This window comes from Rosa chinensis, chromosome 1 (genome assembly GCF_002994745.2).
Source record: "Rosa chinensis cultivar Old Blush chromosome 1, RchiOBHm-V2, whole genome shotgun sequence".
NCBI classification, from domain to species: Eukaryota; Viridiplantae; Streptophyta; class Magnoliopsida; order Rosales; family Rosaceae; genus Rosa; species Rosa chinensis.
This window is the reverse complement of record NC_037088.1, coordinates 37,863,246-37,891,244: the sequence shown is the minus strand read 5'-3', so window position 1 is coordinate 37,891,244 and position 27,999 is coordinate 37,863,246. Positions and strand designations below refer to the sequence as shown.

The window sequence follows — 27,999 nt, the reverse complement described above, 5'->3', positions numbered from 1 at the left end:
CAGGATATCAACTTAAACACTATTCATTTCTGTTGGAGTTTTAGGTACAACTAGAAAATTTACCCGCGCTTTGCTGCGGGACTTCATATTATTACAAATGAAAAAGCTTGTATAGACAAATAACTGCATTTTGGGATGCATAATAGTAATCAATTTCTGTTGTTCTAAGTGAACTAACAACTACCCATAATCAAATGAAGTTTTCAGTTTGAAACAAATTTTTCACATGTTCATTTAACACTATACAACAACCACGAAGCTCATTCGTGTACTGATCTGAAAAGTTGTCAGCTTCATGCTTTGTAGAGTATAATAGTTGAAATTTTGTCCATCTAGCCATGGAGTATGCAAGATTTGAAGAATGCTTGAAGCTGCAATGTGTGACCTGTGAAAATGAATTGAATTAATTTCAAGAAAACATTGGCCTGCAATAATCAATTTAGAAAACTTCATGATTGGTTCCTTTAGAAGTTATCAGTGCAACCAAGGCAAATTTAGAAAACCTCTTCACAAAAAACGTACAGAATCAATAGTTAGACTATGTCAAAACCAAATGAAACAATACCAAATCTAATATACCTCAAACACATTATCCAAAAGCCAAATCAACCAATAGCAGAATGATAAACAAACACTTAGGTAATTTATTTTTATACATCAATGAGGCATATAACATAGTTTAAGCAAGTTCATTAACATGAAGTATGAAGTGTGATATAACTTCTTTCAATACGAATCTGCTTCCTAGTCTCTAGCATCAGATACAGATTATTAAGCTGCACAGCAGATACTCTCTTTTAATAATTTTTCTCCCATCAGCTTATCTCCATATTAATAATTCTATGATGATATAAGATGTGCAAACAATACACAATTAAACTAAAACCATAACAATCATTATTATCTTAACTTGGAACAGAAAGTCATAAAATTGCACTCATTATTGTATAATTTTCATTCGCATGATTCATATATTTACTATTTCAGTCTGCCAAAATAAATTCAGTTGGAAGCAAAACAGATATCCATGTCACAATGCAAGCAAAACAGATGCCAAAATATCTATGTTTTACAAAACGCAACCAGACTATCAATTAAAGAGCAGACATTAAAATTTCATTTACGTCAAAACCAAATTTCAATACTAATAAACAAAAACAAAGCCTGAAACTTCCAATCTAATCCCTCCTCAAGCGATATAGACGAATCCAAAAAAAAGGTATGAAACTGTAAAAGAGCCACCTTCATGTTCTTCTTTTGGTTTATCATTTTCAAAACCCAGTAACGATTTTGATGAATAGAAACGTGGGTTTTGACATAAATAATTAGACCAAACAAAAATGAGGTGCACGGAGCAATCAGGAAGGAACTCACCAAATACGAACCGTATCTATCCTCTGCTTCAATCACCCGCCCCTGGGCAACAACTGACAAAGAATAAATGAAACAAATTAGAAATCATGGTAGAACAATCCAAAACAAACCCAGACCCAAGTCCCTAATCTTTCCTCCTTGAAATCTTACATCAAATCCAGAATACAAAATCCCAAATTTGATATCAAATATGGCATATAAACTTTGTAAACCCAACCTGTCTTACTTGTAATCTGTTCAGAATCTTGCTCCACCAGTATTAACGATGAAGATCGATATATTCGTCCAATGCCAGCCTTCAATCAAACCTTCACGAACGCACTACAATATCAGGTGTTTTCTTTATTCAGTAAACTCTAAGAGCAAAACCGGCATTTCCAAAATCAACCACTGTTTTTATCTATTGCGTTTGAGGGCAACACAGTCATTAATGTATGAACAGTAGAATGAACAGTGCTTAGGAACAGTGTATACACTTTAGTATATTTAGAATAATATACGAAAACCGGCATTTCCAAAATCAATTTAAACCAATGCTATTAGGAAATATCAGTAATAACACAACATTCCATACCTGAATCAAGACGGAACAATGAACCAATATCAAAGAACAGAAACAGGAACAGTGGCAAGAAAACAATCAAAATACTTTTTTGCATAGAACCTACAAAATGAAAGCAAAATAATCATCAATATTCTACAACAAAGAAAAAGTTAAAAAGATCAGAACCCATATTAGCAACAATTAAAAGAAGAAAAAAAAAAACAAAAAACAAAGGTGCTATGCATAGGCAAGCAATGTCTTCATAATTGCAAAGTTACCAAGTTACCACTTTGTTCTTTGTTCTTCCCAATTGACTTCAGCTTTTGACAGAAAGGTAGGCAAGCAATGTTCTCATAATTGCATCTATCTATAATTGCTTATCACATCCAACATCAAGAGTCATAACTAAAAACACGTACGTCAAAATCATTTAACCAAACAGTCATGATTAGTATCAGGGGACATCATTGGTTTGATGTTAGTGATCAATGAAGGATCAGTGAGGCTCAGGCAAGGAAGAGGAGGTTTAATAATGAAATCAAGATCAAAATGCGAAGACTGTGAGAATGAAGCAAAAAAAAAAAAAGAATCAATTTCCGTCAGTAAAACTAATCCACCTCTCAATCACAAATGAGCCAAATCCAATAACTATGTGAACGAAATTTGACAGATTCTGAAAAAATTAACAACATTCAATAGCAACCAATGTAATCAAAAAATCACAAAGCAAATTGTAAAAATTTGAGAAACGAAATCCATCGAATCCAATCAACCACATACCGTGCAACCCACATATTAACTGAAAGCCAAAATTCAGAAATGATCTAAAATAACCGAAATCCCAAACTGAAGAACAAACAATAACCCTAAAACATCAAAACCCATATTATCTATTGAAAACCAACCACAACAAAAACTCTAATGAAAACCAAAAAAAAGACTCTAACAGAAACACACGAAGATTAGATCAAAGAGCCTGACCTGGTCAACCTTGAAGAAATCCTGATGGGCCTCCTCTCTGGTTCTCTTTCGCTGTCTCTCCTTGTCCATCTCTCTCTATCTCTGGATCTAATTTCTCTCTCTCTATCAAACACAGAACACAAACACAACCTCAGGGGTTTCTTCACGCTGCGTGCCTCAGACTTTACAAAGACTGCAAATTATGGAAAATCAAAAGTTATTTAGAGATAAAACACCACAATAACCAAGCCCAGAAGAATGGAATCAAGACAATATTCCGGAAATTCGAAACTCCCAATTTCGCAGAAATCAGACCTGAGAATTAGATGACAGAATGACCCAAGCTTGAAAATATAGGATTCAATTGGCTTCACTGGGCGACGACTCTATGTTTACGGATTTGCCTCCGATGTCCCTCTCTCTCTCTCTCTTTATCTCTCGCTCGCTCTCTCGTTCTTGATAACTGAAGATGATGACTAAATCTAGATCGATCACTCTTTTTTTCCTCTCACAGTCTCTCTCTCTCTATCGATCACTGACGAAGGTTGAAGTCGGTGGAAGCCCGAACAACTAAAAACATATATTCGTACAAAGATGGCAGCGCAGTAAGTTGAAGGAAAACAGAGGGCAAAACCGTCATTTCTCACCCCCAAGATGAACAGTAAAATGAATAGTGCAGCCCGGCAGGCCGTTGGAGTTTTAGGTACAATACTAGTTATGACGGGTTGTATTCTTGGCAAGCCTCAAACTTCGTGACATTTTGAGTGCTCCAGTCAAGCTTGTTGAAACTTTTCCAGCAAAGATAATCTGTTCACTCCTGAAACAATTGGATAAATGGCGTAAATAGACAAGTATGACATTGTTGGTGTGTGCCTTTGTCCGTATCCTCCTGAACAAAGCCTTTGATGTAATTCTTGATTGTCTTGACCCCAACTTTTGGTTCGTCAGGGAAAAACACATAAATATGGTAGACAAGAACCAACAATAGTTAGAAGCTGAACAACACCACTTCTATCACATGAAATAGCATCATCAAATACCTGATCAGAGTCGTGACCTCACTTCCTTCTATTCATAGTAAGGTATTCCCTTTTCATTTTCTCTCCATATTTGTTCTTAAACTGTGACAATGTAATGTTGATGTCCCGATCTGAAATTACATAGTCCCAATCTTTCAGCATTTGCATCACTGTTTTTCGAGCTCTATAAAGCCCCGTAATTTCTTCTTCAATTAAATCCATCCTTCAGCTGAAACATTATAAAACCTATCTTTTTGTTAGTGAGGTTCTTTGGAATTACAAGAACAAAAATTGTCACAAATTAAACATGACTGCAAAATTCCATATTTTCACGTGGGTACCAAAAATTGCTTCTCCAATCTCCGTATCGATCATTAGAGATTATTCTACATGATCAACTACAATATGTAAAGAAAAGTTATCATATACTTGGTCCTCGGTACTGTATTCTTCTTTTCAACACTTACAAGGACAACAAACAATCCTAAAACTTTTTGTGAGATGAGCATGATGGATAAATAAAAGTTATCATAATTCTATTATCAGTACAAAATTTCAGTATAAAGAGTCAAGCTAGCCAGAAATTACAATGTAAACATAACTAACTGTAAAACAAAACCTGGGCTAATTATACCGAAAAATCAAATTTAGAGGTAAAATAAGAAAGGTATTCAACCTAATTTGAAAGCATAATGTAGAATAAAGGACATACCTGTGTGACTAATCTGTGTGAAGCGATGAGGGAAACTCGGGCTTGAAGATTGAGGAACGAGGAGAGACAACTCACGGCAAAGCTGAGAAGAAAGAGAGGGAAGGGAGAATTAGGGTGAGGAAGAATTAAAGACGGCCTGTATGGGACTATCTTATCTGAAAACGCCAAACTACCTTGTGTTAGAAAAGGACAAAACATGTGGCCCAATTTTAGTGTTCCGCACATAATCTAACAACAGCAAACAGCCAATTAACTGGCTGCCAAAAGTACCCGAGCGCAGCTTAGTTTATAGAATGAACTAGTGGATTTCAATAAGGAGTGGAAGCAGCTTGTATATCCTCTGTTTTTTCATCAGGAGGAGGAGGAGCTGGTCCTAATCAAGAAATACCAGAGCATTATATTAATAAAAGTTAGAGAACTGATCAGTAAAAAATTTAGTAAATAATATCTTAATTTGATCACAATATCAAAAAAAGTATGCAAGGTTATGGTATGATAAAACGGGATTGAGTGAATTAGTCACATACCATCCACAGTTGAGAAGTGGTCGATTGTGCCGGAGCAGTCTTTCATTCTTAACCATAGCCATTGCCCAGCACCAAATACCCTACCGAAACGCTTTGATAAACCAGAAGAACAGACTGGGACTGTGGTTCGATAAAGATATGGCAAATTGAGACACTTTTGGGACAAGTCTCCATATGGGTGTTCTAGTTTCAAAAGATATTGACAGAGCGAGAGAGGGCAACTACTGAGTCATGGGTGGCCGCCGCTGGGACTACCGTTGGTCTTTGCTGGAGAGGGTAGCGGTAGATCTGAGAGAGAAAGAGAGAGAGTGCGTGTATGTGATATGAGTTTAGGTATACAAGGAGTGAAGGGCGTATTCGCAGGCATTCTAAATATAAAAAAAGACGTATTCGTATGAATTGGTCTGCATTGTGGGGCTAAATTTTGAATGGGGACACTTATTGTGTGCCTTTTTATTAGTTTTGAGGACACATAACTCATTTGTCCCAACATATGTCCCCTTAGCCCTATTTTCTAGTAGTGACCGCTTTCAGAGTGGTTGATGTTAGATCTGCATCATCAGAGGTCTAGTCATGATGGTTGAATCTTCATGAGGTTTTGAGTGCTCCAGTCAAGCTTGTTGAAACTTTTCTAGCAAAGATACACTTAATACTACTCCGAGTTAGTGTGTGCACCTCTGAAACAATTAGACAAACCTAGCAAGACATTGATAGTCACTTGAGGCCATGGCATGTGTTGGGCAGCATCCAAACGATTTCCCCCCTCAGTTTTAAGCTCCCTATGCTCAGGAACTCAAACATACTCTTGAACCAACAATTCTGCCTCCTGAATCAATACAAAGAATACATCAGAATAACTAATATTTCAGTTAATGTTGATGCATGCTAAACAGAGGTAATATATGAACAAACGTAATGTACGTTTTTGCACTAGCACAAGTTTGAATATACAACTACGTACTGTTGGTTGAGTCTTTCAATTAATTGATATCTTCAGATGAATAGAATCTATGCATCCAATTTTTGAATCTTAATTTAGGGAGAAACTTTTACGTCAAACAACAATACTATCAAGCAATTGATCACATTGATTTTCAACCTTTAATAGGCCTTGGAATACAAATAAACTAAGGCAGGCTACTCAACATAGACTTGTCTATATATAGTCCGCATGTTTCTGATACCAAGTTTCTGGTACCTTACGTGCCCATGCTTCTTAATTTAGGGTGAAATCCTGTTCATCAGAACAGCAATATATTAAGCAATGGATCACATTAATTGACTGTTAACCTTAAGAGGCCTTGGAAATCAACTAAACAAGGCAGGCTAAAGACCTGTCCACGTATATTATGCATGTTTCTGATACCAAGTTTCTGGTACCTTACATTCCCATAAGTAGAGCTAAAAGAGGATAATGACATTCAAGAGATATCAAGTAACAGTCACTTCAAACAATAAATTAAGCAATTTTAAACCCTTCGCCTGGAAAACCTCTAAGTAGTACTTTGATCTCATCTCACTTCCGAGGCGCTTTGCAAAAGGAGTCAGGTTTGTTAAATAACCTCAATGGCTTTCTCTGTATCCTCCTGAACCAAGCGTTTGATGTAATTCTTGAACCCAACTTTTGGTTCGTCAGAGAAAAACACGTAAATCTGATACACAAGAACCAACAGTAAGAAGCTGAACAATACTACTTCCACGACATTAAATAATATCATCAAATACCTGATCAGAGTTGTGAACTTGCTTCCTTCTAAAGTCATCCTTTTTCATGTTCTCTCCATATTTCTTCTTAAACCGTGGCAATGTAATGTTGAAATTACCTAGTTCAGATCTTTCAACATGTGCATCACTGTTTTTCGAACTCGACAAAGCCTTGTAATTTCTTCTTGAGTTATATCCATTCTTTAGCTGAAAGATTATAAAACCCATCTTTTTGTTAGTGAGGCTCTTCGGAATTACAAGAACAAAAATTGTGGCAAACATGACTGCAAAATCCATATTTGCACATGTGGTACCAAAAGTTGCTTTTCCATACCATTAAAGATCATTCTACATGATCAACTACTTGGTCCTCTATACTGTAGTCTTCTTCTTTTCTATAGTTAAAAGGACAAAAAACAATCCTAAGAACTTTTGTGAGATGATGGTGATGATGGATAGTCATAGTTGTATTATTGTCAGTACAAAATTCCAGTATGAACTATGACAAGTCAAGCTAACCAGAAATTAAAATGTAAACAATACTCACTCTAAAACAAAACCTAAAGTAGTAATTATACCCTAAAAATCAAATTTGAAGGATAAATAAAAAACGAATTGAAACCTAATCTGAAAGCCTTTGTCAGGAAAGAAGCCATAATTTAGAAGAAAAGAGACGTACCTGTGTGAAGCGGTGAGGGGACTCAGGGAAGGACTGAGGAATGAAGAATTAGGTGGAAAAGAATTATAGGCGGGCCATACAGGATAAAGCCCAAAGAACATAGAACGGGCTAGCCTAAATATTGATAAACCAGCGGATTTAACTGAGGTGGTCAGCAGAGGATGCAACTTGTATTTCCTCTGCTTTCTCATCAACAATAGTAGGAGGAGGAGGAGGAGGAGGAGCTGGTCATAATCAAGAATATATTAATAAAATTTAGAGAAGTGATCACTAATCAGTAAATAAAATCTTTAATTTGATCACACAATAATACAAGGTTATGGTATGATAAAATGGGATTGAGTCAATTATTAGTCACATACCGTCCACAATTGATTCCTGATGAGAGTCATCAGCTGGACCCGCAACTATTTGAGACGCGCCTGTTGCTTCCTCCATTTCTGGCTCCTTGTCTTTCTTGTAGTCGGGTTGAATATCTGTTATTATAAGAGAAGGCACGTGTTTGATTTTGTAGAAATCCTTTCCTCCTTTCCCAACCCTACTGCAGAATCTACTGGGCATCCGGTCAATTGTTAATTCCTTGAGGGTAGTAATCTCCTGAAGCCCATCTGGAACTGCCTGCAATTGTTTGCACCATTCAATGCGCAATCTCTGAAGACGAGGCATGGCTTCTTTCTTCACCCTCCACTCCTTCAAATCATACAATCCATAAAGGGTAAGAAATTCCAGATGAGGAAAGCCTTCTTGGGAGAAAACCAATGTTTCTGATTCGAAAGAACGCCAACCGAGGTAAAGCACCCTTAAGTTGGGCAGCTTCTCCAGTATTTCAATCTGGTCATCCTTCAGTTTTGTTTGTTCCAGCGTTAACTTGGTGAGGTTTGGAAGCTCTTTCGGCAACGCTGTCATTTTCCCCTCCAGTCGCAGCTTGTATAAATGAGGACACGTTAATACTATATCACTTGGTATATCCCCATCAGCCTGCAGAGATAGAGACCGAAGATGTTTATATGTTCTATTCCTTATTATCAACATGTCCTTCAGCTTTTCCAACTGACGAGACGCTGATGGCATTATGCGTAGTTTCTTCAGATTGCTTAATTGAACAAGATCATTCAAATCACACTTCTCAATTGGAACATTGACCAACGTCTGCAAATTGCACAGCCTTGCAAATGACAGTTTCGGAGCACTTACAGAGTGAAAAAAAGGTATATACAAATGCCTCAGTTGCTTCATATTCCAAAACACATTTCTGATTTCGGTTCCTCTCATTCTCCCAAAACAAGATCCTTGACCTACAAAATTCGACCGCAGGTCTAGAGTTTGCAAAAGAACCAGATTAGATACAGATGATGGCAACCCACGAAATGCACTATCCTTCAGACTCAGAAACCTCAAATGGACTAGATTCCCAATCGTCTTCGGTATCTCAAATTCTCTACCAATATTTTCAAACTTCAACACCCTAAGGAATTTAAAGTCATTGAATGCTGATCTTATTACTTTTTTGTCCCACTTTTGGTAATGGCTTGCTGGGACAAAGTATAATAAAGACCTAACGTGGCCATATCTTCCTTCCCTCGTGAACTCATATTTGACCGTATTGTCCAAATAGAGGGTAAGTCTTCGGACCTTACCGATTAGTGCAGTCTTAGATACCGGACCTTCAGAGAGCTTAACAAATATGCGAAAATTCTCCTCTTCTGCCTTCTGCAAGCAAAAGTCTCGCATAAGACCATGGAGGCGGCAAGATTTCACCTTCCCACTGAAACCATATATCACATCTTGAACCATTTGTCTTCCAATCAATTCAGTGAGGCAACTGTATGATACGTCTTCCATTATTTCACCAGAACCATGTTTTTCTGCCATTAAAGTTATAAACCCTTCTGCAATCCATAATTGTGTCAATCTCGTCACCGCTATCTCATGATTCTCAGGAAATTGAGCTAAATATAGAAAGCATAGTTTTAAGTGAGATGGCAAGTCATCATAACTCAATGCCAAAACAACCGATATCCCATACTCTTGACTTGTACTTTCTGTTTCAAGGACATCTGTGCCTTTCATTATCTGTTCAACATTTTCAAGTACTGCATCCCACTCTTTAACTGTCTCTCGTTTACTTAGAAGACCAGCAAGCACTCTAATGACTATTGGCAAACCTGGACAATGTACAAGCATCTTCTTTACTAACTTGCTCTTCTCTTCATAAGTTTCTGAGTATGGAAAAGAAAACAAAACAATATAAAACCAAATTATTAGCTATTAAATAGCACATAACATGTATGTTAGAAGTAATGCACATTGGAGAGTTCTAAACTATTCTCCGATTACCTAGATTAGTCTAGAATGTAGATTGATCTAGAACATGTTTAGAATTATCATGTAAAATCCAGAGTCGCTAGAGTAATCTAGAGCATAATATATCAAGATGATCATGTAAATGTAGTAAAATCTAGAATTAGCAAGAAATTGTGGTAGGTCTAGAAGTGCAAGTTTACGTGTGGTTGTTAATTAACCACAAAGCAAGGTCGGGCGGACTTGGTGATCACAATGTCAGTTTACAAGTCCTATATATGTGTGTATGAACTCGGACAATGTAAGGAATGAAGCTAGAAATTCGATCAAATCTCTTCCTCTCTTTCATCTCCTCTATTTCAAATTTAGTGTCCCACTACCATTTTGGCATAATTGCATAAACTCCTTATCCCAACTCTTGCTCCTAAAATCAAGTTCTAAACTTTGTCCTACCATCAAGTACGAGCTCGAGAGATTTATGTGGGCATGAGCTGTCCCTTACCAATTAAAATTACTTTTCTGGTGAATATAATATTTGATTAACTGTTTGATACCGTTATGTAACACTACATACACCTCCTAATGGAACAATAATGTTAGAACCATCTCTGCTAACCCTACTATTAATCCTACTTAATTAATATGCAATCCCATTAGCCTAAGAATAGTTCTAGTAGTTACAAGAATGTTGTGGTCTGCGACACACTTGTCAGCTTCTCCTTTTGTTATGGATCGAGTCCAATCCCATCTTGTAACAACAGCCTCAGTAGAGGCATGAAATGAATGACGTTTAGTCTTTAGTTTTTTCCTTTATCTTTCAATTACTTGTTTGAACCCATTAAATAATCATTGAGAAATTTTCCGAATAATTTTTTTTTGTAACTTTAATTATTATTGATCGAGTAGCACTTTAGAGCCTCGGTTATTGGGGAAAAATCAATATACTTCTAATGTCGAATTAGGATCAACTAGGACAGAAATAAAGCATTCGGTCAAGGTAATAGATATGAATAGTCATCAACTCCCGGGAAAGGGTAGAAGAATGAGACCTACTATGGGACAATGCATTATAGATGTATGATCATTACGCTTCAACCGGGTTATTCTATTCCACCTCTTAGAAAGAAAAGAACTTAAATCAAAATACTTAATAGCATGGCGATACATTTATACAAAATTCTACTCCAAGCACACGCAATGGAGCCATAGATAGTCAAGTGAAATCCAATCCACGGAATAATTTAATCTATGGACAGCATCGTAAAGGTCGTAAGTTAATGTTCTAAACACTTGGATTACTCCAATGGCGTAGATTAGACTAACCATAACACATAACTTGATATACCCGACCAATTCAAAAATCATATTACCCATCTTACACGCGAAAATAAATTAAATCAAAAGTCATATTACTCATTAAAATAAAAATTATCACCCTTAAAAGAAAATTCGTGTATATATATATACACACACATGGCCCTTCTAGTGAGAGATTCTTTTTTTAACCATTTTAAGGGATTAAATATTTGACCAACTTTTCGCTCACTTATCAACATCTTTACCGTTCAATTGTTAGGTCTTTTATTACTTCTGCAAATTTTCAGCCAAATTGATGATCATTAAGGCATCCCTTAAAATAAATGGTGGAGATGTCGATATAATGATCGAAAAGAGGATGCCACAAGGGATCTCCTAAAATGGCCAAAAAAAAAATTCCTTAATGGAATATATATATATATATATATATATATATATCTAGAGAGAGGCCTCGCCCTGAAATTAAAGTGTGAGGTTAGAGTTTAAGGTCACTTTTCTGTCTCATATTCACATCTCGACCATTCAGTTTTTAAGCACTAATGTATAAATCATCTCTGTAAAATTTCAGCCAAATTGATGATCTTTAAGGTATCTAACCCGCTTAAATCAATGGACGAACTGAATATGTCCAACCTGAACCGTACTAGCTTTAAGGTAGTTATCAATGCCTTAACGACAATCAAGTTGGCTGAAATTTTGCAGAGATGATCTATACATTAGTACCTAAAAACTAAACGGTCAAGATGCATGTGGATATGCAACCGAAAAGTGACCCTAAACTCTAAAAATGCACTTTAATTTCAGAATAAGGCCTCGCTCTGGATAGGATCTATGTGTGTGTGTGTGTGTGTGTATAGAGGGCTTCCACTAAGGGATCACTTTTTTTGGTCTTTTATAGGGATAGGCATTAGACCAACTTTTAGATCATATTTTCACATCTTAACCGTTCAGTTGTTAGATCCTAATGTATAGATCACTTCTGCAAATTTTCAGCCAAATTGGTGATCGTTAAGGCATCCAAAACTGCAATTTACAAGAATGGACCGAATCTGTCTAACCGGAACCGTTCGTGTTTATAATGGAAAATTGCAGTTTGGGATGCCTTAACGATCATCAAATTGGCTGAAAATTTGCATAAGTGATCTATACATTAGGACCTAAAAACTGAACAATTAAGATGTGAAAATATGATCAAAAGGTTGGTCTAATGCCTATCCCTATAAAAGACAAAAAAATAGGATCCCTCACTAGAAGGGCCCTGTATATATGTATATAGACACACACACACACACACACAAACCACAGAATGCTTCTCGCCATCATTGCAGCGTCTCTCCTCAAGTACGTCAATGCTGCTCATTTGTTTCTTTCCTTCTTTTCATATCTATTGACTAGTGGTTCCCAATTAAATTCAGAGGGAAATATCCGTTTACCCTAATTTGAGATATACTAACCCCACTTACCCAAAACACTTATAAACTTGCACCCTTAGCCATAAGATTACACATTTTTTTCCCTAATACCCAATTAAGTTTATTCTCTCCTTTTTGTTTATTTTTGGAACTATTTTGCCCTCTCTCCCTTTGCCACATAGAGAGAGAGAGAGAGAGAGAGAGAGAGAGAGTGAAAGAGAGAGAAGTCATCAGAGACTTCTCCTTACTCCGGTCACCGGACACTAGTTATCTATCGCCAGGCTCCGATTACCGGTTGCTGGACTCCAGTCACAGATCGCCGAAGCTCGACAAAAGTCTCCAAAGAAGTTGTCAGAGATTTTTTTAGGTTACTAGAGAGGTCACCGAAGAGTTTTATTGCCCTCAATAAATTTTTATTGCCCATAATAAAACCCAATAAATTTTTATTGGGGGCAATAAAAGTTTATTGGGTTTTATGATGGGGCAATAAAAATTTATTGGGGAGAAAGGGACTAATCTCCCAAAAATTAGATGAATAAAACTTTGATTAAGGAAGAAGATGAGGAGATTACATCAATTTTCAAAATCTTTTATTGGGGACAATAAAAATTTATATCCGAAATATGAGGGTGCACCATATCATTAGAGGTCGCTGGACTTTGCCAGAACCTTTCTGGAGGTTGCTAGATGTGCACAGGGAGAGGTCGTCGGATATGCACATGGAGGTTGTCGGAGATCTCATAAAATTTTTAGGAGGGTTGTTGCCCCCCCCCCCCCCCCCCCCAAATAAAAGTTTTATTAAGGGTCAATAATCAATGAAAAATGAAGATGTTCTCGATTTTGAAAGTTGAGGAGGCTTATTGCATTATAAAAAAAAAAGGAGGCTTATTGACCCGAATAAAAGTTTATTGCTTCTAATTTTTTTATATTATAAATATGTAAAATTGAAAGAAGGGTGTGGCTATTGCCACCCTACTAACTATTTTATTCACCCTACATTCTCTTCTCACCCTACTGATTACACGCATTTATATGCATGTAATTGTATATAAAACACTATAAATAAGTTAATCCTTAAGTCAATTATTATGTTATTAATATATTTTTATTTATTGTGTAGGAAATAAGTGGAATTGCGGAAATCGAGAGAAAACTGTGGAAAATTGAGCAAAATGGAGTTTCTGACAAAAAGACGAAAAGTTAACACCGAGTGAACCATGATCGATGGCATGAAAGAGCGGAATCCAATTGCCTCCGATAATTTGTGTGGAATTGCAAGAAGAAGATAAAGGAAAGGAAGAGAGAAAAAGAAGAAAAAATAAATAAATAATGCAGCTTAATTAATTAAGTTAATTAATCACTTAATTAATTAGCTTAATTAATCAAGCTTTGGTTGAACCGTTGAAGCCATGCACGTGCAAGGGAGGGGAGGCGCAGTAGCTTAATTATGGTTCAGTTAATCAATGGGTGGCTGGGTGCAGCCATTCCATTATGGACACGTAGCAACTCTAGCTCCTCTTTTCTTTGCAAAGATGACTCTCACCTCACATGCTTTCGCGTGCCTATTTAACCCTCAGACCACAGCACCATATATAAATTCCTTCCCTTCTTCCCAAAAGAAATATACAGCGCCACACACCAAAGGGGGGCAGCCTTTGGGCTGCTCTCAACTTCCTTTCCCTCTATTCTTTATCTTTTCTTTTATGTTTCTTTTGGAAATTCAAGAAGGACTCACTTAAGCTTCAAGGAGACATTATCAAGAGCACTATACCTCTATTTTGGGTAGTTGGGGTGAAGAAATTGCTTGATTCATACTAGCATATAGCTAGGAGTGACCAAGTTAACTCTCCATTCTCTTCCTTATCATCTCTTTCATATGTTTCTATACTTTTAATGATGTATTTATATATGGGTAGTGAGTATGGGTAATGAGTAGTTTCTTTAGGAAGCTAGGGGGTTTGAGTCTTAGCATGGATTTAATGTAATAAATATGTTTTGATTAAATGGTTTTCAATTTCATGTTTGACATATGTTCTATTCTATAATATTTGGCTTAAATGCATGATTAGGAGCTTGATTAACTCTTGAATGTGTAGATGAGCATGTCTAGAACGAATTAGGGGACCTAATCACTTCTCTAATTTATGGCTAGGACACTTATTTAGAACATGGTTTGTTACAATACTAATTTAGATTGCCGTATTGGCTAGCTTGGGAACTTTGATTCTAGGACTCTTCGCCTTTTGGTGCACTAGAGGGCCTAACAAGGCTCTAGATTGTTCCAATTGAGTTTCTACGGCCCTTGATCAGGAGTAGAAATACCCTTTAAGGAACCTAATGACCCATGAGCCTTGAAAAGCCTTGGGTACGGTTCTTGATGCCAGTATGAATTGTCAGACCATTGTCGGAATATATTTGTGCATTGAATTTGGTTAGAAGGATACCTTAGTGACCTAATTTCCATTTCGTATTTTTCTTTCCTTTATTTAATTTAGTTGTAGTTAAAGTTTTCATTTAAATTCTTACAATGTAGTTATTAGAAACTCAATTTACAATTTTTGGTGACAATTTCTACCTCATTGTAGATAGCCATCACTAGGCTCTTAGTTTTGATTAGGCTTTTGATGCAAATTAAAGCCGAGCATTGCTAAGGCTTGGTGCTTTAGATTAGTATTTTTATTTTATTTTATTTTTCTTTTCTTTGCTTAGTGACTTTAGTTCTGACTACCCAAGGATTGTGGGTTAGCCACTAATCCCCGTGGTACGATAATTTTGGGCTTAATATTTCCCTATCTTGACAATGATACGTACGCTTGCATAAATGTGTATCCAAGTCACCTACATATATTTTGTTAATTTCAAGTTTACTTTGTTCACCCATTTGCAGTACCCAAAATACCCTTTTTTCAATGTAGGGTTTAACTCGAATTCTTTTTCTATTTGGCTTCCTTTCTCATCTCTCTCAATTCCAAAGTAATACCCTACCAAACGAAACAAAAACCTGTATCTTTCAGTCCTACGATCATAGACGAATAAACATGAAAACAACAATACGATTACTTCATGTTCAGACTCCAAATAGGTCTTTCCAGACTCTGTTAGCGTTAATATGATATATTTTGATGCATAAAAGTCGTTACCACAACATGAGAACGATTGAAAATGACGATTGCTAAAAATGAAAGTATTAAGATTTAACGATGAGTGAGGAGATTAAGAATAAAGTTTAAGTGTGTTTTGTATGGTGTATTAATAAGAAAAATAAATTGTAATTTTTATTAGGATATTGTCCTTTATTGTAATTTTATATTAGGATATTTAGTCTTTTAATAAACCAGAAACTCGTAGGGTGAACAAAGCAGTTAGTAGGGTGGCAATAGCTGCACTCTTGAAAGAAAAAGATAAAAACAAAGGCCTCCTTCATAAAATATAAAAGTAAAATAAAGTGTATTCAACAGAGGTGAGAGAGAAGAAATCACCACACAAGTCTCCCTGTATAATACAAGAAATCTTATCCTCATATAGGTATGAGGATCGTCTACGGTACATTAATGTACCGATACATCAAGTAAACTAGTTCAATACAAAGGTAAACTAGAACGGTATAAGGGCAGACTAGTCTACTTATGCATGGAGTCAGTCTACCTCTATATCTAATCTAGTCTACTTGATGTATTGGTACATTAATGTACCGTAGAGTTTTTCATATGTATGTGGACTAATTCTAGGAAAACACTTCCAGCAAAAAACACAATTCCCCAAAAATATGACTCTGACCATTAAACTTCATGTCACCACCTCCCACCTCAACCTCAACCTCAACATCATTGCAATCGAAAGACCAACCTTTACCAGGTTAAGAACAACCAAACCCATTTACTATTCTACCCATTATTGAGCCTCGTGTATAAACAGTAGAAAAAGTTTAGTTTATTGACCACTCAGACACCTTCTATTCATCTATCCCTATGGGATGTTTAAATCAGTCATCACAGAAAGAAACAAAAAGACGAAGACCCATTTTTCAGCAACACCATTAATACACCTTCTACCACGAAGGATTGAGAAGACTGAATCTAAGTGATATCCTTATGATTAATAAGCCGCATCGCTAGTTAGTCTTAATCATTACAGGACTAGATCAATTGTGCCTGAGCTCCTTCTCGGCCTCTCCGTACTTCCCCAGCCCCAACCAGGCCTTCATTGCCATCACCGGAAGGCTAGGGTTCTGATCACCTGTATTGCCCTCTCTTAACACCCTCACGCATTTGAACACACTCTCGAACTCGTTCATCTGCAAATGAATGGCCGATGTACTTATATAAGCATTTGCCTAGCATAATTAGCTATATCGGGGTTAGCCTCAGGTCGCGACCATAGGCGCTAGCGCCATTATAGGTATGACCTCTAGGAACACCACCAAGCAGACTATCTCCTGAGCTTAGGCTCAGGCCAAGATCACCTCTGACACACCACCATGCGCTGCGCCGAAACCACCTCGTTGAAGCATCAGAAAGCACAAACTGATACCTATCAATACATCAGAAACCAAATAGAGTCCACTCTCCTCTTCACCTATAAAAGTTTCATTCCTCTCTCTTCATTTATTATGCATTTATTACTTGTCTACTGTTATGTTGTCAACACAAATACATTGACTGACTTAGGTATCAGAGTAGCTAAGACTGCCAACCGCAATCTCCCTCCTAACGTCAGTGTATTTTATTTGACAGGTGATGCTAGCTCTATTCGTCCTCTATTTTCGGTCCAGACTTGGGTTTGCATTAGCAAGGTCTGACTACTGTCTGATCTTGAGCATTAACAACCGAGATGAATTGAAGCGTCTTCTACCTTATCGCCTTGAGATCCATCATCTCTTCGCGAATCCTTGCCACGCTTAATCCCTTCTCGTATAGCTCCAGAGCCTCGTTCATGAGCTTCAATGCTTCAGTATGAGATTTTAAGGGGAGAGGTTCTCGGTTTGCTTGATTGAGGATTTGATCTGGGAGATCAGGTGTTGATGCAGTTGGGATTGAGATTGGGAGTCGTTGTGGTTTTGTCGGAGCTTTGGCGTTGATATCTCGGGGAAAGAGAGAGAGAGAGAGAGAGAGAGAGAGAGAGAGAGAGAGAGAGAGAGAGAGAGAGAGAGAGAGAGAGAGAGAGAGAGAGAGAGAGAGAGAGAGAGAGAGAGAGTCGAAGATAATTTGAAACGATGAATAATAAGTTAATAACTGACGTGAGTTCTGACAGTGGCATATTGTAAAGCCCATAACTAACCTTTTGCTTGTAAATAGAGTGAATGGGCACACAAAATCTGTTAGTGAAGTAAGTGGGTTCCTGTTGGGTCAAATTTGGGCATTTGGTCAAGAGATCATATTGTATTCATGTTATTAATTTTGATTGGTGATGGGTATGATTCCTAGGATCTGTCATCAATCAACATTCAAGTTTTGCAAGTTTATTAATGCTTCCTCTTTTTATGTTTGAGATGGTGATTTCATGCACTGCACGCTGCTGCACATTGATCCATGCATAACATCGTTTGTCCATGAGCAGGTATTTGATTTCATTGAGCACCAGTGATGGGTTTTAATAACCAGAGAACTTCTGTGTGGATTTTCTTGAGGCTACTAGTGCGATATTGAAAGTGTCGATCCCTGAGACTGAATTTGAGGACGCTGTTGTATGGCAATCTACTTCTTCTGGTCAACTGAATGCAAGAGAAGCTTTTGGCTTTCTCCCCAATATAAATGCTTCAATCGATCCCGTGGAGAAAGGCTATTTGACATAAGGCAATTCGACCTCATAAAAGTATTGTTTGTTGGAAACTTTTCAACCTCAGATTACTTGTTGAAGAGGTGCTCCAAAAGCGAGGGACCCAGCTTTGCTCTGAATGTTCTTTCTGCCATGCGGCAATTGAATCAATTCATCATCTTTTTATTAGGTGTACTGCTCTTTAGGAATTGGCTATTTGAAATTTTCAAGTTGCAGCAACCTTCATTTTGTAGTAGGTGTACTACTCTTCTAGACATTAAAGTGTGGCTCTTTGAAAATTTTCAAGATGTAGCTGATGAAATTAATGTTTTCCTTGTCGAACTAGGAAACTACAACAGTGAGTTTACTGCAAAAACTTAACTGCAGTTAAGGATATTTTCCTTCCACTTGCTGCACTATTTATTCCACTCAAATTAAGTCTAGTTTAATATGCTCTAATCTAGATATTTTGTAGGTCAACTTTGTACCCTATATAAGGGAAGTGTTGGCTGATGTAAAAAGTGTGGAACTAGATCAAAAATTCAAGTACACCAGATTGCTGAGTTTTTGTTCACCAGTTCATGCTTCAAACTGCCACTGCAGTTTTTCAATCAAACATCTATGTTGTGTTATTTACTTACAAACTAAAGCTCAAATTCAAACATGGTATCAGAGCTTTGTTGATCAATATCAACTGGGTCGTACTATCTGTTGGATAAAAAAAAAATCAATCAAAAAATTCAAACACAAGTTACTGATTTAATATGGCTAGTTCAAGCAACTCATCAGAAATCAGAGCTCCCTTCTTCAGTGGTGAGAACTTTGACTTCTAGATGATCAAGATGAAAACCATGTTCATCTCACATGAACTATGGAGTTATATGGATGAAGGCTATACAGTTACAATAACTCAAAATATGTCTATGCTCAAAAAGTGGAGCTGAAGGCAAACATAAAGAAAGATACAAAAGCTCTAGGGATACTGCAAAACTCAGTCTCAGATGAGATATTTCCACGAATCTCAAATGAAGAAACAACCAAAGCAGCTTGGGATGTTTTGCTGCTAGAGTACAAAGGCTCAAAAAAGATTAGAGATGTTAAACTACAATCCTTCAGAAGAGATTTTGAGTATACTAGAATGAATGAAATTGAACTGCTAAATGATTACAGTACTTGACTGACTGATATAGCAAACCAAATGAAAACATATGGTGAATCTATCACAGAGAATAGAGTAGTACAAAAAATCCTTATGAGTCTGAATAGGAAATATGATCGATGCTATAATATGTATTATAGAGGAGACTAGGGATATGGAAACTCTTGGTGTTTAAGATGTGATGGGGACACTTAGGTTTTTTATCAGAGCTTAATGAGTCATGATGAACCAACTGAAAAAACCTTTCAATCACTGAGTCTTAGCTCAAATCAAAAGTATAGTGAGCCATCTAGTTCTAATTCAAATCAAGGAAACCAGACAATGAAGAAGAACTGGAAAAATAAAGGCTAGAAGTGGGAAAGTAAATCAAATCAATTAGTAAAGAAAAACAATGAAGCAAGTAGCAGTTCAAGTTATTCAAAGTTTTTTATTTGTTCCAAACCTCATGCTGGTGAATGCTGGTCTAAAAGAAAACCAAAGTGTACAAATTGTAACAGTTTGGTCATTTCAAGAAAGATTGCAACTACTAAGGCAATCAACAGGCTAACTGCATTGAAGAACAGTGTGATACCAACATGTTCTGTGTTAGTCATGCAGCTACTACACAAGTGAATGAGAATGTATGGCTTGTTGATAGTGCTTGCAGCAATCACATGACTACAAATGCTAATCTTCTATATAATATACATGGAATGTTGGTTGACACAAAAGGCAAAGGAAGCATTGCTTGGAAACCAAGAATGGTAAAATGTTCATCAGAGATGTAATGTTAGTTCCAGATCTTGATTCAAATTTGCTAAGTGTTGGTCAACTCATGAAGTACTCACATCACTTACACTTTGGTGACAACACTTGCAAGATCTTTGAGAGAGGAAGCAGCAAGGTCACATCACCTAAACCCGAAACCCTAAGAAGCTAATGGTAGAAGTGGAAATGAAGAGGAACATAAGTTTTCCTTTGACTCTCAAGTATGCAATTGAGAATGCAAGAAAAATGGAGCTACAGGATGATCCTAGGCTCTGGCATCAAACACTTGGGCATTTGAATTTTCAAAGTCACAAGCAACTGCATCAAAAGGAAATGGTGCAGGGTTTGCCAAAAATCAATTATGTTACAGAAGTGTGTGAAGGCTGTGTATTTGGAAAGCAGCATATTATCTCATTTCCAAAAGAGAGAGCATGGAGAGCCAATGTTCTACTTGAGTTAGTTCATTCTGAAGTCTATGGTCCAATGAAGACCATAACTGAAGCTGGAAATAGATATTTTCTGACAGTCGTTGATGATTATTCAAGAATGACTTGGGTTTATTTCCTGAAGTAGAAGTTTGATGTGTTCTCAATATTTAAAAAGTTTCAAGCAATGGTTGAGAGACAATCAGATCTCAAGATCAAAGTGCTAAGAACAGACATAGGAGGTGAATATACATCAAATGAGTTTGGAAATTTCTGTACAGACATTGGCTTGGAAAGACAACTCATAGTAAGCTATACATAACAACAAAATGGGGTAGCTGAAAGGAAACCAGAACAATTATGGAAATGGCAAAATCAATGCTGCATGACAAGAAAATGCCTCAAAATTTTTTGGCAAAAGCTGTCAATATTGCAGTGTATTTGATGAACAGGCATCTAACAATAGCTGTGCAAGCAATGACACCAATTGAAACATGGAGGAGAAGGAAACCAAGTGTTAATCACTTGAGGGTGTTTGGTTCAATCTGCTATGCACATATTCCAAAGGAGCTAAGAAAGAAGCTTGATAAATTAAGTGAAAAGTCTGTGTTCATAGGATACAGTTCACATACAAAGGGCTATAGGCTCTACAATTTGAAAAAAAAAAATGATTATCTTCAAAGATGTTCTCTTCAGTGAGAAATCATCTTGGGATTAGGATCAAGGCTCAATCCTACATCAAGATGTGCAAAAGGTTCCGCATTAGTTGGAATTTAATCAACAGCAACAGTCACAACCTCACAGTCCTCAACAACGCTCACCAGCACCTTCAGATGCTCAATCAACTCCAAGCTCAACACCAATCATGTTGAGAAGCTTGAATGATGTGTATGAAAGCTGCAATGCATGCTTAATTGAGCCTGGGTAGTTTGAAGAAGCTATGAAAGAAGATGAATGGAGGACTACAATGCAAGAGGAGATCAATGTAGTTGTGAAGAACAATACATCAGAGCTGGTTGACAAACCAGATAACAAAGATGTTATTGGTTTAAAGTGGATTTACAAAACCAAGCTAAATGCTGATGGTTCTGTACAAAAAAACAAAGCAACATTGGTGGAAAAATGGTACACACAGATACCTAGAGTTGATTTTAATGAAACTTTTGCACCAGTAGTAAGACATGAGACCATAAGAGGTCTGATTTCCATTGCTGCACAAAAAGGCTGGTTTTTGCACCAGTTAGATGTAAAGTATGCATTTCTTAATGGAGTGTTAACAGAAGAAGTGTTTGTGGAATAACCGAAAGGTTTCATCATCAAAAATAAAAAGCAGAAGGTTTACAAACTGAAGAAGGCTCTTTATGGTTTGAAACAATCCAAGAGCTTGGCATTGTGAGATTGATTCATATTTCACACAAAAAAGGGTTTCAAAGAAGTGAAAAAGAACCTGCCCTTTACACCAAAAGTGAAGATAAATCAAGTATTCTTAATGTCTCCTTATATGTTGATGATTTGATATTTACTGGAAGTTGTGAAAAAATGATTTCAAATTTCAAGTCTGATATGATGTTGAAATATGAAATCAATGATTTCGGAATCATGAATTATTTTCTGGGAATTGAAGTTATTCAATCAGTGGAGGGAATCTTCATTATATAGAAAAAAAATATGCAAAGGCAATTCTAGAGAAGTCTAAAAGTTTGGTGGCAAATCTGTTGCAACACCTCTAGTTGTCAATGAAAAGTTTCAAAAAGAAGATGGAAGTGGTAGTGAAGATGAGAGTATATACAAAAGTTTAGTGGGAAGCTTGCTTTACTTGATAGTTATAACAAGGCTTGATTTTATGTATGCTGCAAATCTGTTATCCAGATTTATGCATAAGCCAACCAGAGTACACTACGGAGCTGCAAGGAGAATCCTGAGATACATTCAAGGTACTATTGAATTTGGTATTATGTATGAGAGGAATGTGGAACCAAAACTCTTTGGTTTCTATGATAGTGATTGGGGAGGCAGTGTTGATGATTTAAAAAGCATATTAGGGTACACTTTCACACTTGGAACTGGTGTATTCTCGTGGCTTCAAAGAAGAAAAATCAATGGCTCTATCTACAGCTGAAGCTGAATATGTGTCTGCATCTATTGCTACTTCTCAAGCAATTTGGCTTAGAAGAGTCATTAAAGATTTTGGTGAGAAATAAGGATCTGCAACAACCATTCTCTGTGATAAAAAGTTTGCAATTGCCATGAGCAAGAACCCTGTGTATCATAGTAAAGCAAAACATATTGCTTTGAAGTTTCACTACGTACATCAGAGATGCAATTGAAGAGAATGAGGTTGATTTGGTATACTGCAATACTGAAGACCAAGTTGCTGATATCTTCACCAAAGCTCTACCAAGAGAGAGGTTTGAATACCTCAGAGGCCTACTTGGAATGAAGAAGCAAAGCATTAAGAGGGAGTGTTGGAATCTATGCTTTCCTCTAGGACACTGCAACAGTGAGTTTATTGCAGAAACTTAACTACAGTTAAGGATATTTTCCTTCCACTTGCTGCACTGTTTATTCCACTCAAATTAAGCTAGATATTTACTTGTTTAATCTAGTTTAATATGCTCTAAGTAAGCTAGATATTTTGTAGGTTAACTTTGTACCCTATATGATGGAAGTGTTGGCAGATGTAAAAAGTGTGGAACTAGATAAAAAATTCAAGTACACAAGATTGTTGAGTTTTTGTTCACCAGTTCATGCTTCAAACTGCCACTGCAGTTTTCAATCAAACATCTATGTTGTGTTATTGATTGTTGTTTGTTCCTTACAAACTGAAACTCAAATTCTAACAGCAGCAACCTTACCTTGATTAATTCCATTAATACTCTCTTTTCTCCTTGGATTCTTTGGATCATCTTCCGATGGCCTCAAAACTCCTTTTGGAGATTAGCGGTACGTAACTTAATTTGGTGCATTTGGTTTGACAGTAACAAAATCAGATATGATGGGCTTTTGTTTAATTTTTTGAGATTCAAGCAGTTCTTTCTTCTCTCCTCTAAAGAATCGGTTTCTTGCTATTTCATTCCTTGTTCTAGATCTTCTAATGTAGTGCTGGTCTATTCACTACTTGGAGTTTCCCCGCTTCATGCTCGGGCTCCAAAATTTATTCCTGTGATTTGGGAACTTCCGCCAACAGGTTGGATTAAAGTGAACACAAATGGCTTTGTGGGGGTATATGTTTAGAGATTCAAAGGGATATTTCTGGATGGTTTTTCAAATAAAGTCCCAACAGTCATTGAAGCAATCTAGGTTGCTTTGGTTCTTCATTGGACTCATATATGGAATATGGTTAGAAACAGATTCTGTTTTGTGCTTACTCACTTCAAAACCTAGTTTCATTATGTGGAGATTGCATGTTCAATTGTTCAACTGTCTAAACCTGATTACTCAGTTAGCATTCCGGATTTCACATATTTATCGATCGGGAGGGGAATGCATCAGTTAGTAAGCTTGTTGATGGAGGAACAATTTGGTGGAGAACATTGCCTATATCTTTTGCTGCAGAGTATGGCAGGGACCTGGCCTCCTTAGTTAATTTTAGGTTCTCCTGATCAATGTTTTAAAAAGCGCGCGTCAGGCGCGCGTCAGGCGCGCGTCAGGCGCGCGTCAGGCGCGCCTTCAAGCTTAAAAGGCGTGAGGTGTGAAGAAAATTGCGTCTGTTTTGCAGATGAGGCGCAGAGGTGTTGAAGGCGACAAAATCGCGCCTTAAGGCATGCTGAGCGTACGCCTGGATTTTTTTTTTTCAACACACCAAAACGCGTCGTTTTGGTGTTTTGAGAGGGTTTTCACTCATTTAGGTTGTGTATTATACCCGAGCCAAGCCCTAAATCACTCAACAGCCTCTTCCCCGACTCTTCACTCTCAAGAGCACCCAATCCCTTCTCGAAAGGTTGATAAAATCATGAAGAGCCTATACGTTTTTTGAAGAATTGGAGCAAGAAGGAGGTATGATCTTGCTTTTCTCTCAACTTTCCTTGCTTTCTTTGGATGTTTCGTGTTTATTTGGCTCCCATTCGAATTCAGTCTCATTCTCTCCCATTCATATCGCTTTCCTTCATTTTTCTGTCTGTCTCTGATTCTCACACACGCACAAATTGATCGAGAGAGGCGAATTGGAGCTCCGGTTATAGAATCCGATCGGCGAGTTTAGTGTCGAATTCGAATCGGCGACTACTATGTCCGTGCGATTGAAGGCTCGTTGTTCTTTTAAGAGTTCGTATTGTTCTTTAATTTGATTACTGAATTAGCTTTAGTGTTTTTGCTTGATTGTTCATACTGTAGGTGAGTTGTTTGTTCGTGTGAATTGTGTGTGTTGATTTGATTTACATATCCTAGATTTTGTTCTGATAGTGCATTGCGTGTACGGCTGTGGATGTGATTTGCTTGGTAGTTGGAATTTTCTTTGGATACCTTGTAATTGTTTGCCACTGTTGCCCATCTCTATTTAATTGGATAAATGTTAGCAAGTTACATAGGACGAGTGTGGTTTTATAGTTTTTGTGGAATTGTGTTGAATCATATGGTTTTAGTACTTGTTTATTATGAATGGATGACAATTTATAATGTTTTTTTGGTTACAATACATGTTCTACATATAAGACTTGTTTTATACGTAAATATAGCTAATTTATACGTAAGGCTTACGCCTTACGCCTCAAGGCGAACGCCTTGTTGAGGCTCTCTCGGGTACGCCTCAGCCTTTTAAAACATTGCTCCTGATTCAGTTATTGGCTCTTGCATGTGTCTTGTTTCATTTAGTTTCTGTTGTACGACCCATATTATTTTTTTAGATGATTTTATTACGGGTGATTATTTATTTAAATGGGTAATATGAATTTTGATTTAATTTATTTTTATGGGTAATCTGATTTTTTATTCTAAAAAAAAAAGGGTAATATGATTTTCGAATCGGATTGGATATATCAAGTTAAGTATTAGGGCTAAATACTGGTTATTACCCTGTGGTTTAGGTCCAAAATCAATTCAGTCCCTAAACTTCTAATTTCATCAAGGACACCCTTATACTTTCAATTTTGATCTATTAGGTCCAAATTGTTAATATTCGGTTGTGAGTTCAAGTTATAGTTGGATTATTTGTTGAAATTTTTTTTATTTGATAAATTTCTAATAGTGAAACTCATTCTTAAATTGACTATGCATGACACCTCAACACCACATCATAAAATATAGGCCATATATGAGCCATGTCAACAAGTTAAATGACTCAATTACCGGAAGACTAATAAATTGGACCTATTAAATCAAAATTGAAAGTGCAGGGGTGTTCTTGATGAAATTAGAAGTTCAAGGACTGAATTGATTTTGGACTCAGACTACAGGGTAGTAATCAGTATTTAGCCCTAAGTATTATGATTAGCCTAATCTAAGTCATTAGAGTAATTCAGGCATTTAGAAAATGGTTAGAGAAGCTAACCGATTAGTTCTAGAGCAATACTCATTACTAATCACTAACATTACAAAGTTTATGCAGTGAAGAATCTTTCATGATTTATATACACTGAACCATTTTTTACTTTCATTGATAATATGCTTATAGATCGAGTCATCAGGTGAAAGGGTCCTTTGTGACAGTCTTTCCAATATTAATTTTTGAGGAGATAGAATGCTATCTATTAAAAAAAAAAGTGTATTTAGTTTCTTGCATATGATTTGTAAAGTTTAGAAGATGCATTGTCATGAAACAAACAATTATTAACTAACACTTGCATGGGAAAACACTATGAAGTGAAGATTTAGTGTCGTATGAATACAAAACTTCCTCAGGCTAGAAAAGTACAGAGAAATATTTAGGTAGCTAAAAATAAAATACCTGCATTGTCGCTTCCACATATCGCTATCTTTTCAAACAGTTTCTGGCTTTGCTTCTCATCTAATCGTGGTTGGTGGAGATAGTCATTTCTGGATGCAAGCAGCAAGGCTACTTCTTTCCTGCGAGTAGTGAGTAATATCCGGCTCTCTGTTTCCTCATTAATTGGGAATCCATCTTTTATCGAATTCCAAGCATCTTGAGTCCATATGCCATCAAGGATCACCAGACATGTCTTTTCTCGTTGGATACTACAGACCACCTTTGCTATTTCATCCATTTTCATTTTGGAAATTTCTTTCCTTTTCACTGTTGCTGGGGAAGTGATCAGTTGACTTAAAATCTCTTCCAATACATCCCTTCCTTCCCATTGTTGAGATATATAGACCCAAGCAAAACAATCAAAATGACGCTCAACTTCATTTTGACAAATAACCTGTTTTGCAAGAGTGGTTTTTCCGGAGCCACCCGGCCCCCATATAGAAACAACACGGTGACGCTTTCCTTCTCCCACCAACTGCTTCACCAGTATATCTATTTTTTCTTCCAAGCCAACAGTATGACTTTTAACTTCATGAGCATAAGTTAGCCGCCGGTCTCGTTGCCTCTTAAAAGAAGAAGCGACACCTTCACCCCCACTTATTTGTCGTGGTTCTACGTTATAGTTATAACTCTGCATACTAGACCTCAAATGAGAAAGTTTGGTCATAATATCCTCAATTTCCGACCCAATTTTGTGAAGATCAACTCCTTCATTGAAAATGCAAGCAAACCTTTCAAGAACAATCTTCACATTACCTCCTCTCTTCTTGGAAGCCAATTTCAAGGCAAAAGATTCAATGACATCCTCCAAATCATAAGCAGCATCTCTAACAAGTGCTACCCAAATGCGTACAACTTCATCTCCTCCGGCTCTTGAATCTGCATCTTTCAGGAAGCCACGCATCAACTGGAGCTCGAGTTCTGCAAGCTCAACTTGAAAGCTGACTCGACTCAAGGATTTTGCTTGCTGTAGGATATAGTCTCCGAGCAGCTTGATCCCTTCACTCACAACTGAAACAACAGCGTCAGCCATATTTTTGATCTTTGCCAAAAGAGAGCAACAGAACCAGCAGTGTTTTGGTTTGTGTTTAGAGTTTAGATTATGAAATTTTGTGAGCACTGGATATGTAAAATCTCTTCCGTTTCTATATGAAATCTGGTAAACCAAGTGTTTACCCTTGGCATACTCTTTAACTAACTTGATTACTAATATCATCCTTTGTGTGGTACGAACCAAGGCCTAAAGCAAAAGCAAAAGGAAAAAACACCCATCGAAAAGCTAACTAAAGCAACCAAAGCACAACCACCATTCTAAGCAAAGTTCTATTCAAAAGAAAGCATCAGGAACTATGAAGATAACAAGAGGAGCCTCCATTCCTAAGTTTCTGACATCTTTACACACCGCATAAAGAAGATTACTGATACTAAATTCATTTTATTTGACT

General features: G+C 36.9%; 1 protein-coding gene across 4 annotated transcripts; it reads right to left on the bottom strand.

The window, feature by feature from the left end:
• Window positions 1-5: 5 nt before the first annotated feature.
• LOC112181582 (putative disease resistance protein At1g50180) lies at window positions 6-27,785 on the bottom strand. 4 transcript variants are annotated; one of them, XM_040512604.1, is made up of 16 exons: window positions 26,516-27,785; window positions 7,882-9,738; window positions 7,520-7,743; window positions 6,862-7,047; window positions 6,628-6,788; window positions 5,812-5,962; window positions 5,137-5,424; window positions 4,783-4,982; window positions 4,610-4,691; window positions 3,919-4,126; window positions 3,194-3,695; window positions 2,900-3,071; window positions 1,949-2,038; window positions 1,592-1,695; window positions 1,375-1,427; window positions 6-385 (listed from the first exon to the last, which is right to left on the bottom strand). In XM_040512604.1, exons 1-3 carry the CDS (start codon window positions 27,768-27,770, stop codon window positions 7,658-7,660), a joined length of 3,198 nt encoding a protein of 1,065 aa, XP_040368538.1. In that variant the 5' UTR covers window positions 27,771-27,785; the 3' UTR covers window positions 6-385; window positions 1,375-1,427; window positions 1,592-1,695; window positions 1,949-2,038; window positions 2,900-3,071; window positions 3,194-3,695; window positions 3,919-4,126; window positions 4,610-4,691; window positions 4,783-4,982; window positions 5,137-5,424; window positions 5,812-5,962; window positions 6,628-6,788; window positions 6,862-7,047; window positions 7,520-7,657. The 4 variants fall into 4 exon arrangements, with proteins under 4 accessions (XP_040368538.1, XP_040368536.1, XP_040368535.1 ...); XM_040512602.1 differs by having other exon boundaries at window positions 3,194-3,811; window positions 5,137-5,962; XM_040512601.1 differs by having other exon boundaries at window positions 5,137-5,962; window positions 6,641-6,788.
• Window positions 27,786-27,999: the final 214 nt, after the last annotated feature.

Bases quoted from the DNA above. Each gene is read 5' to 3' on its own strand.
- LOC112181582 (XM_040512602.1), bottom strand. From the start codon at position 27,770: ATGATATTAGTAATCAAGTTAGTTAAAGAGTATGCCAAGGGTAAACAC. The intron at 9,739-26,515 runs GTATTTTATTTT...TTCCATACTCAG, and splicing joins ATGTGGAAGCGACAATGCAG to AAACTTATGAAGAGAAGAGC. The intron at 7,744-7,881 runs GTATGTGACTAA...GATTATGACCAG, and splicing joins TCAGGAATCAATTGTGGACG to CTCCTCCTCCTCCTCCTCCT.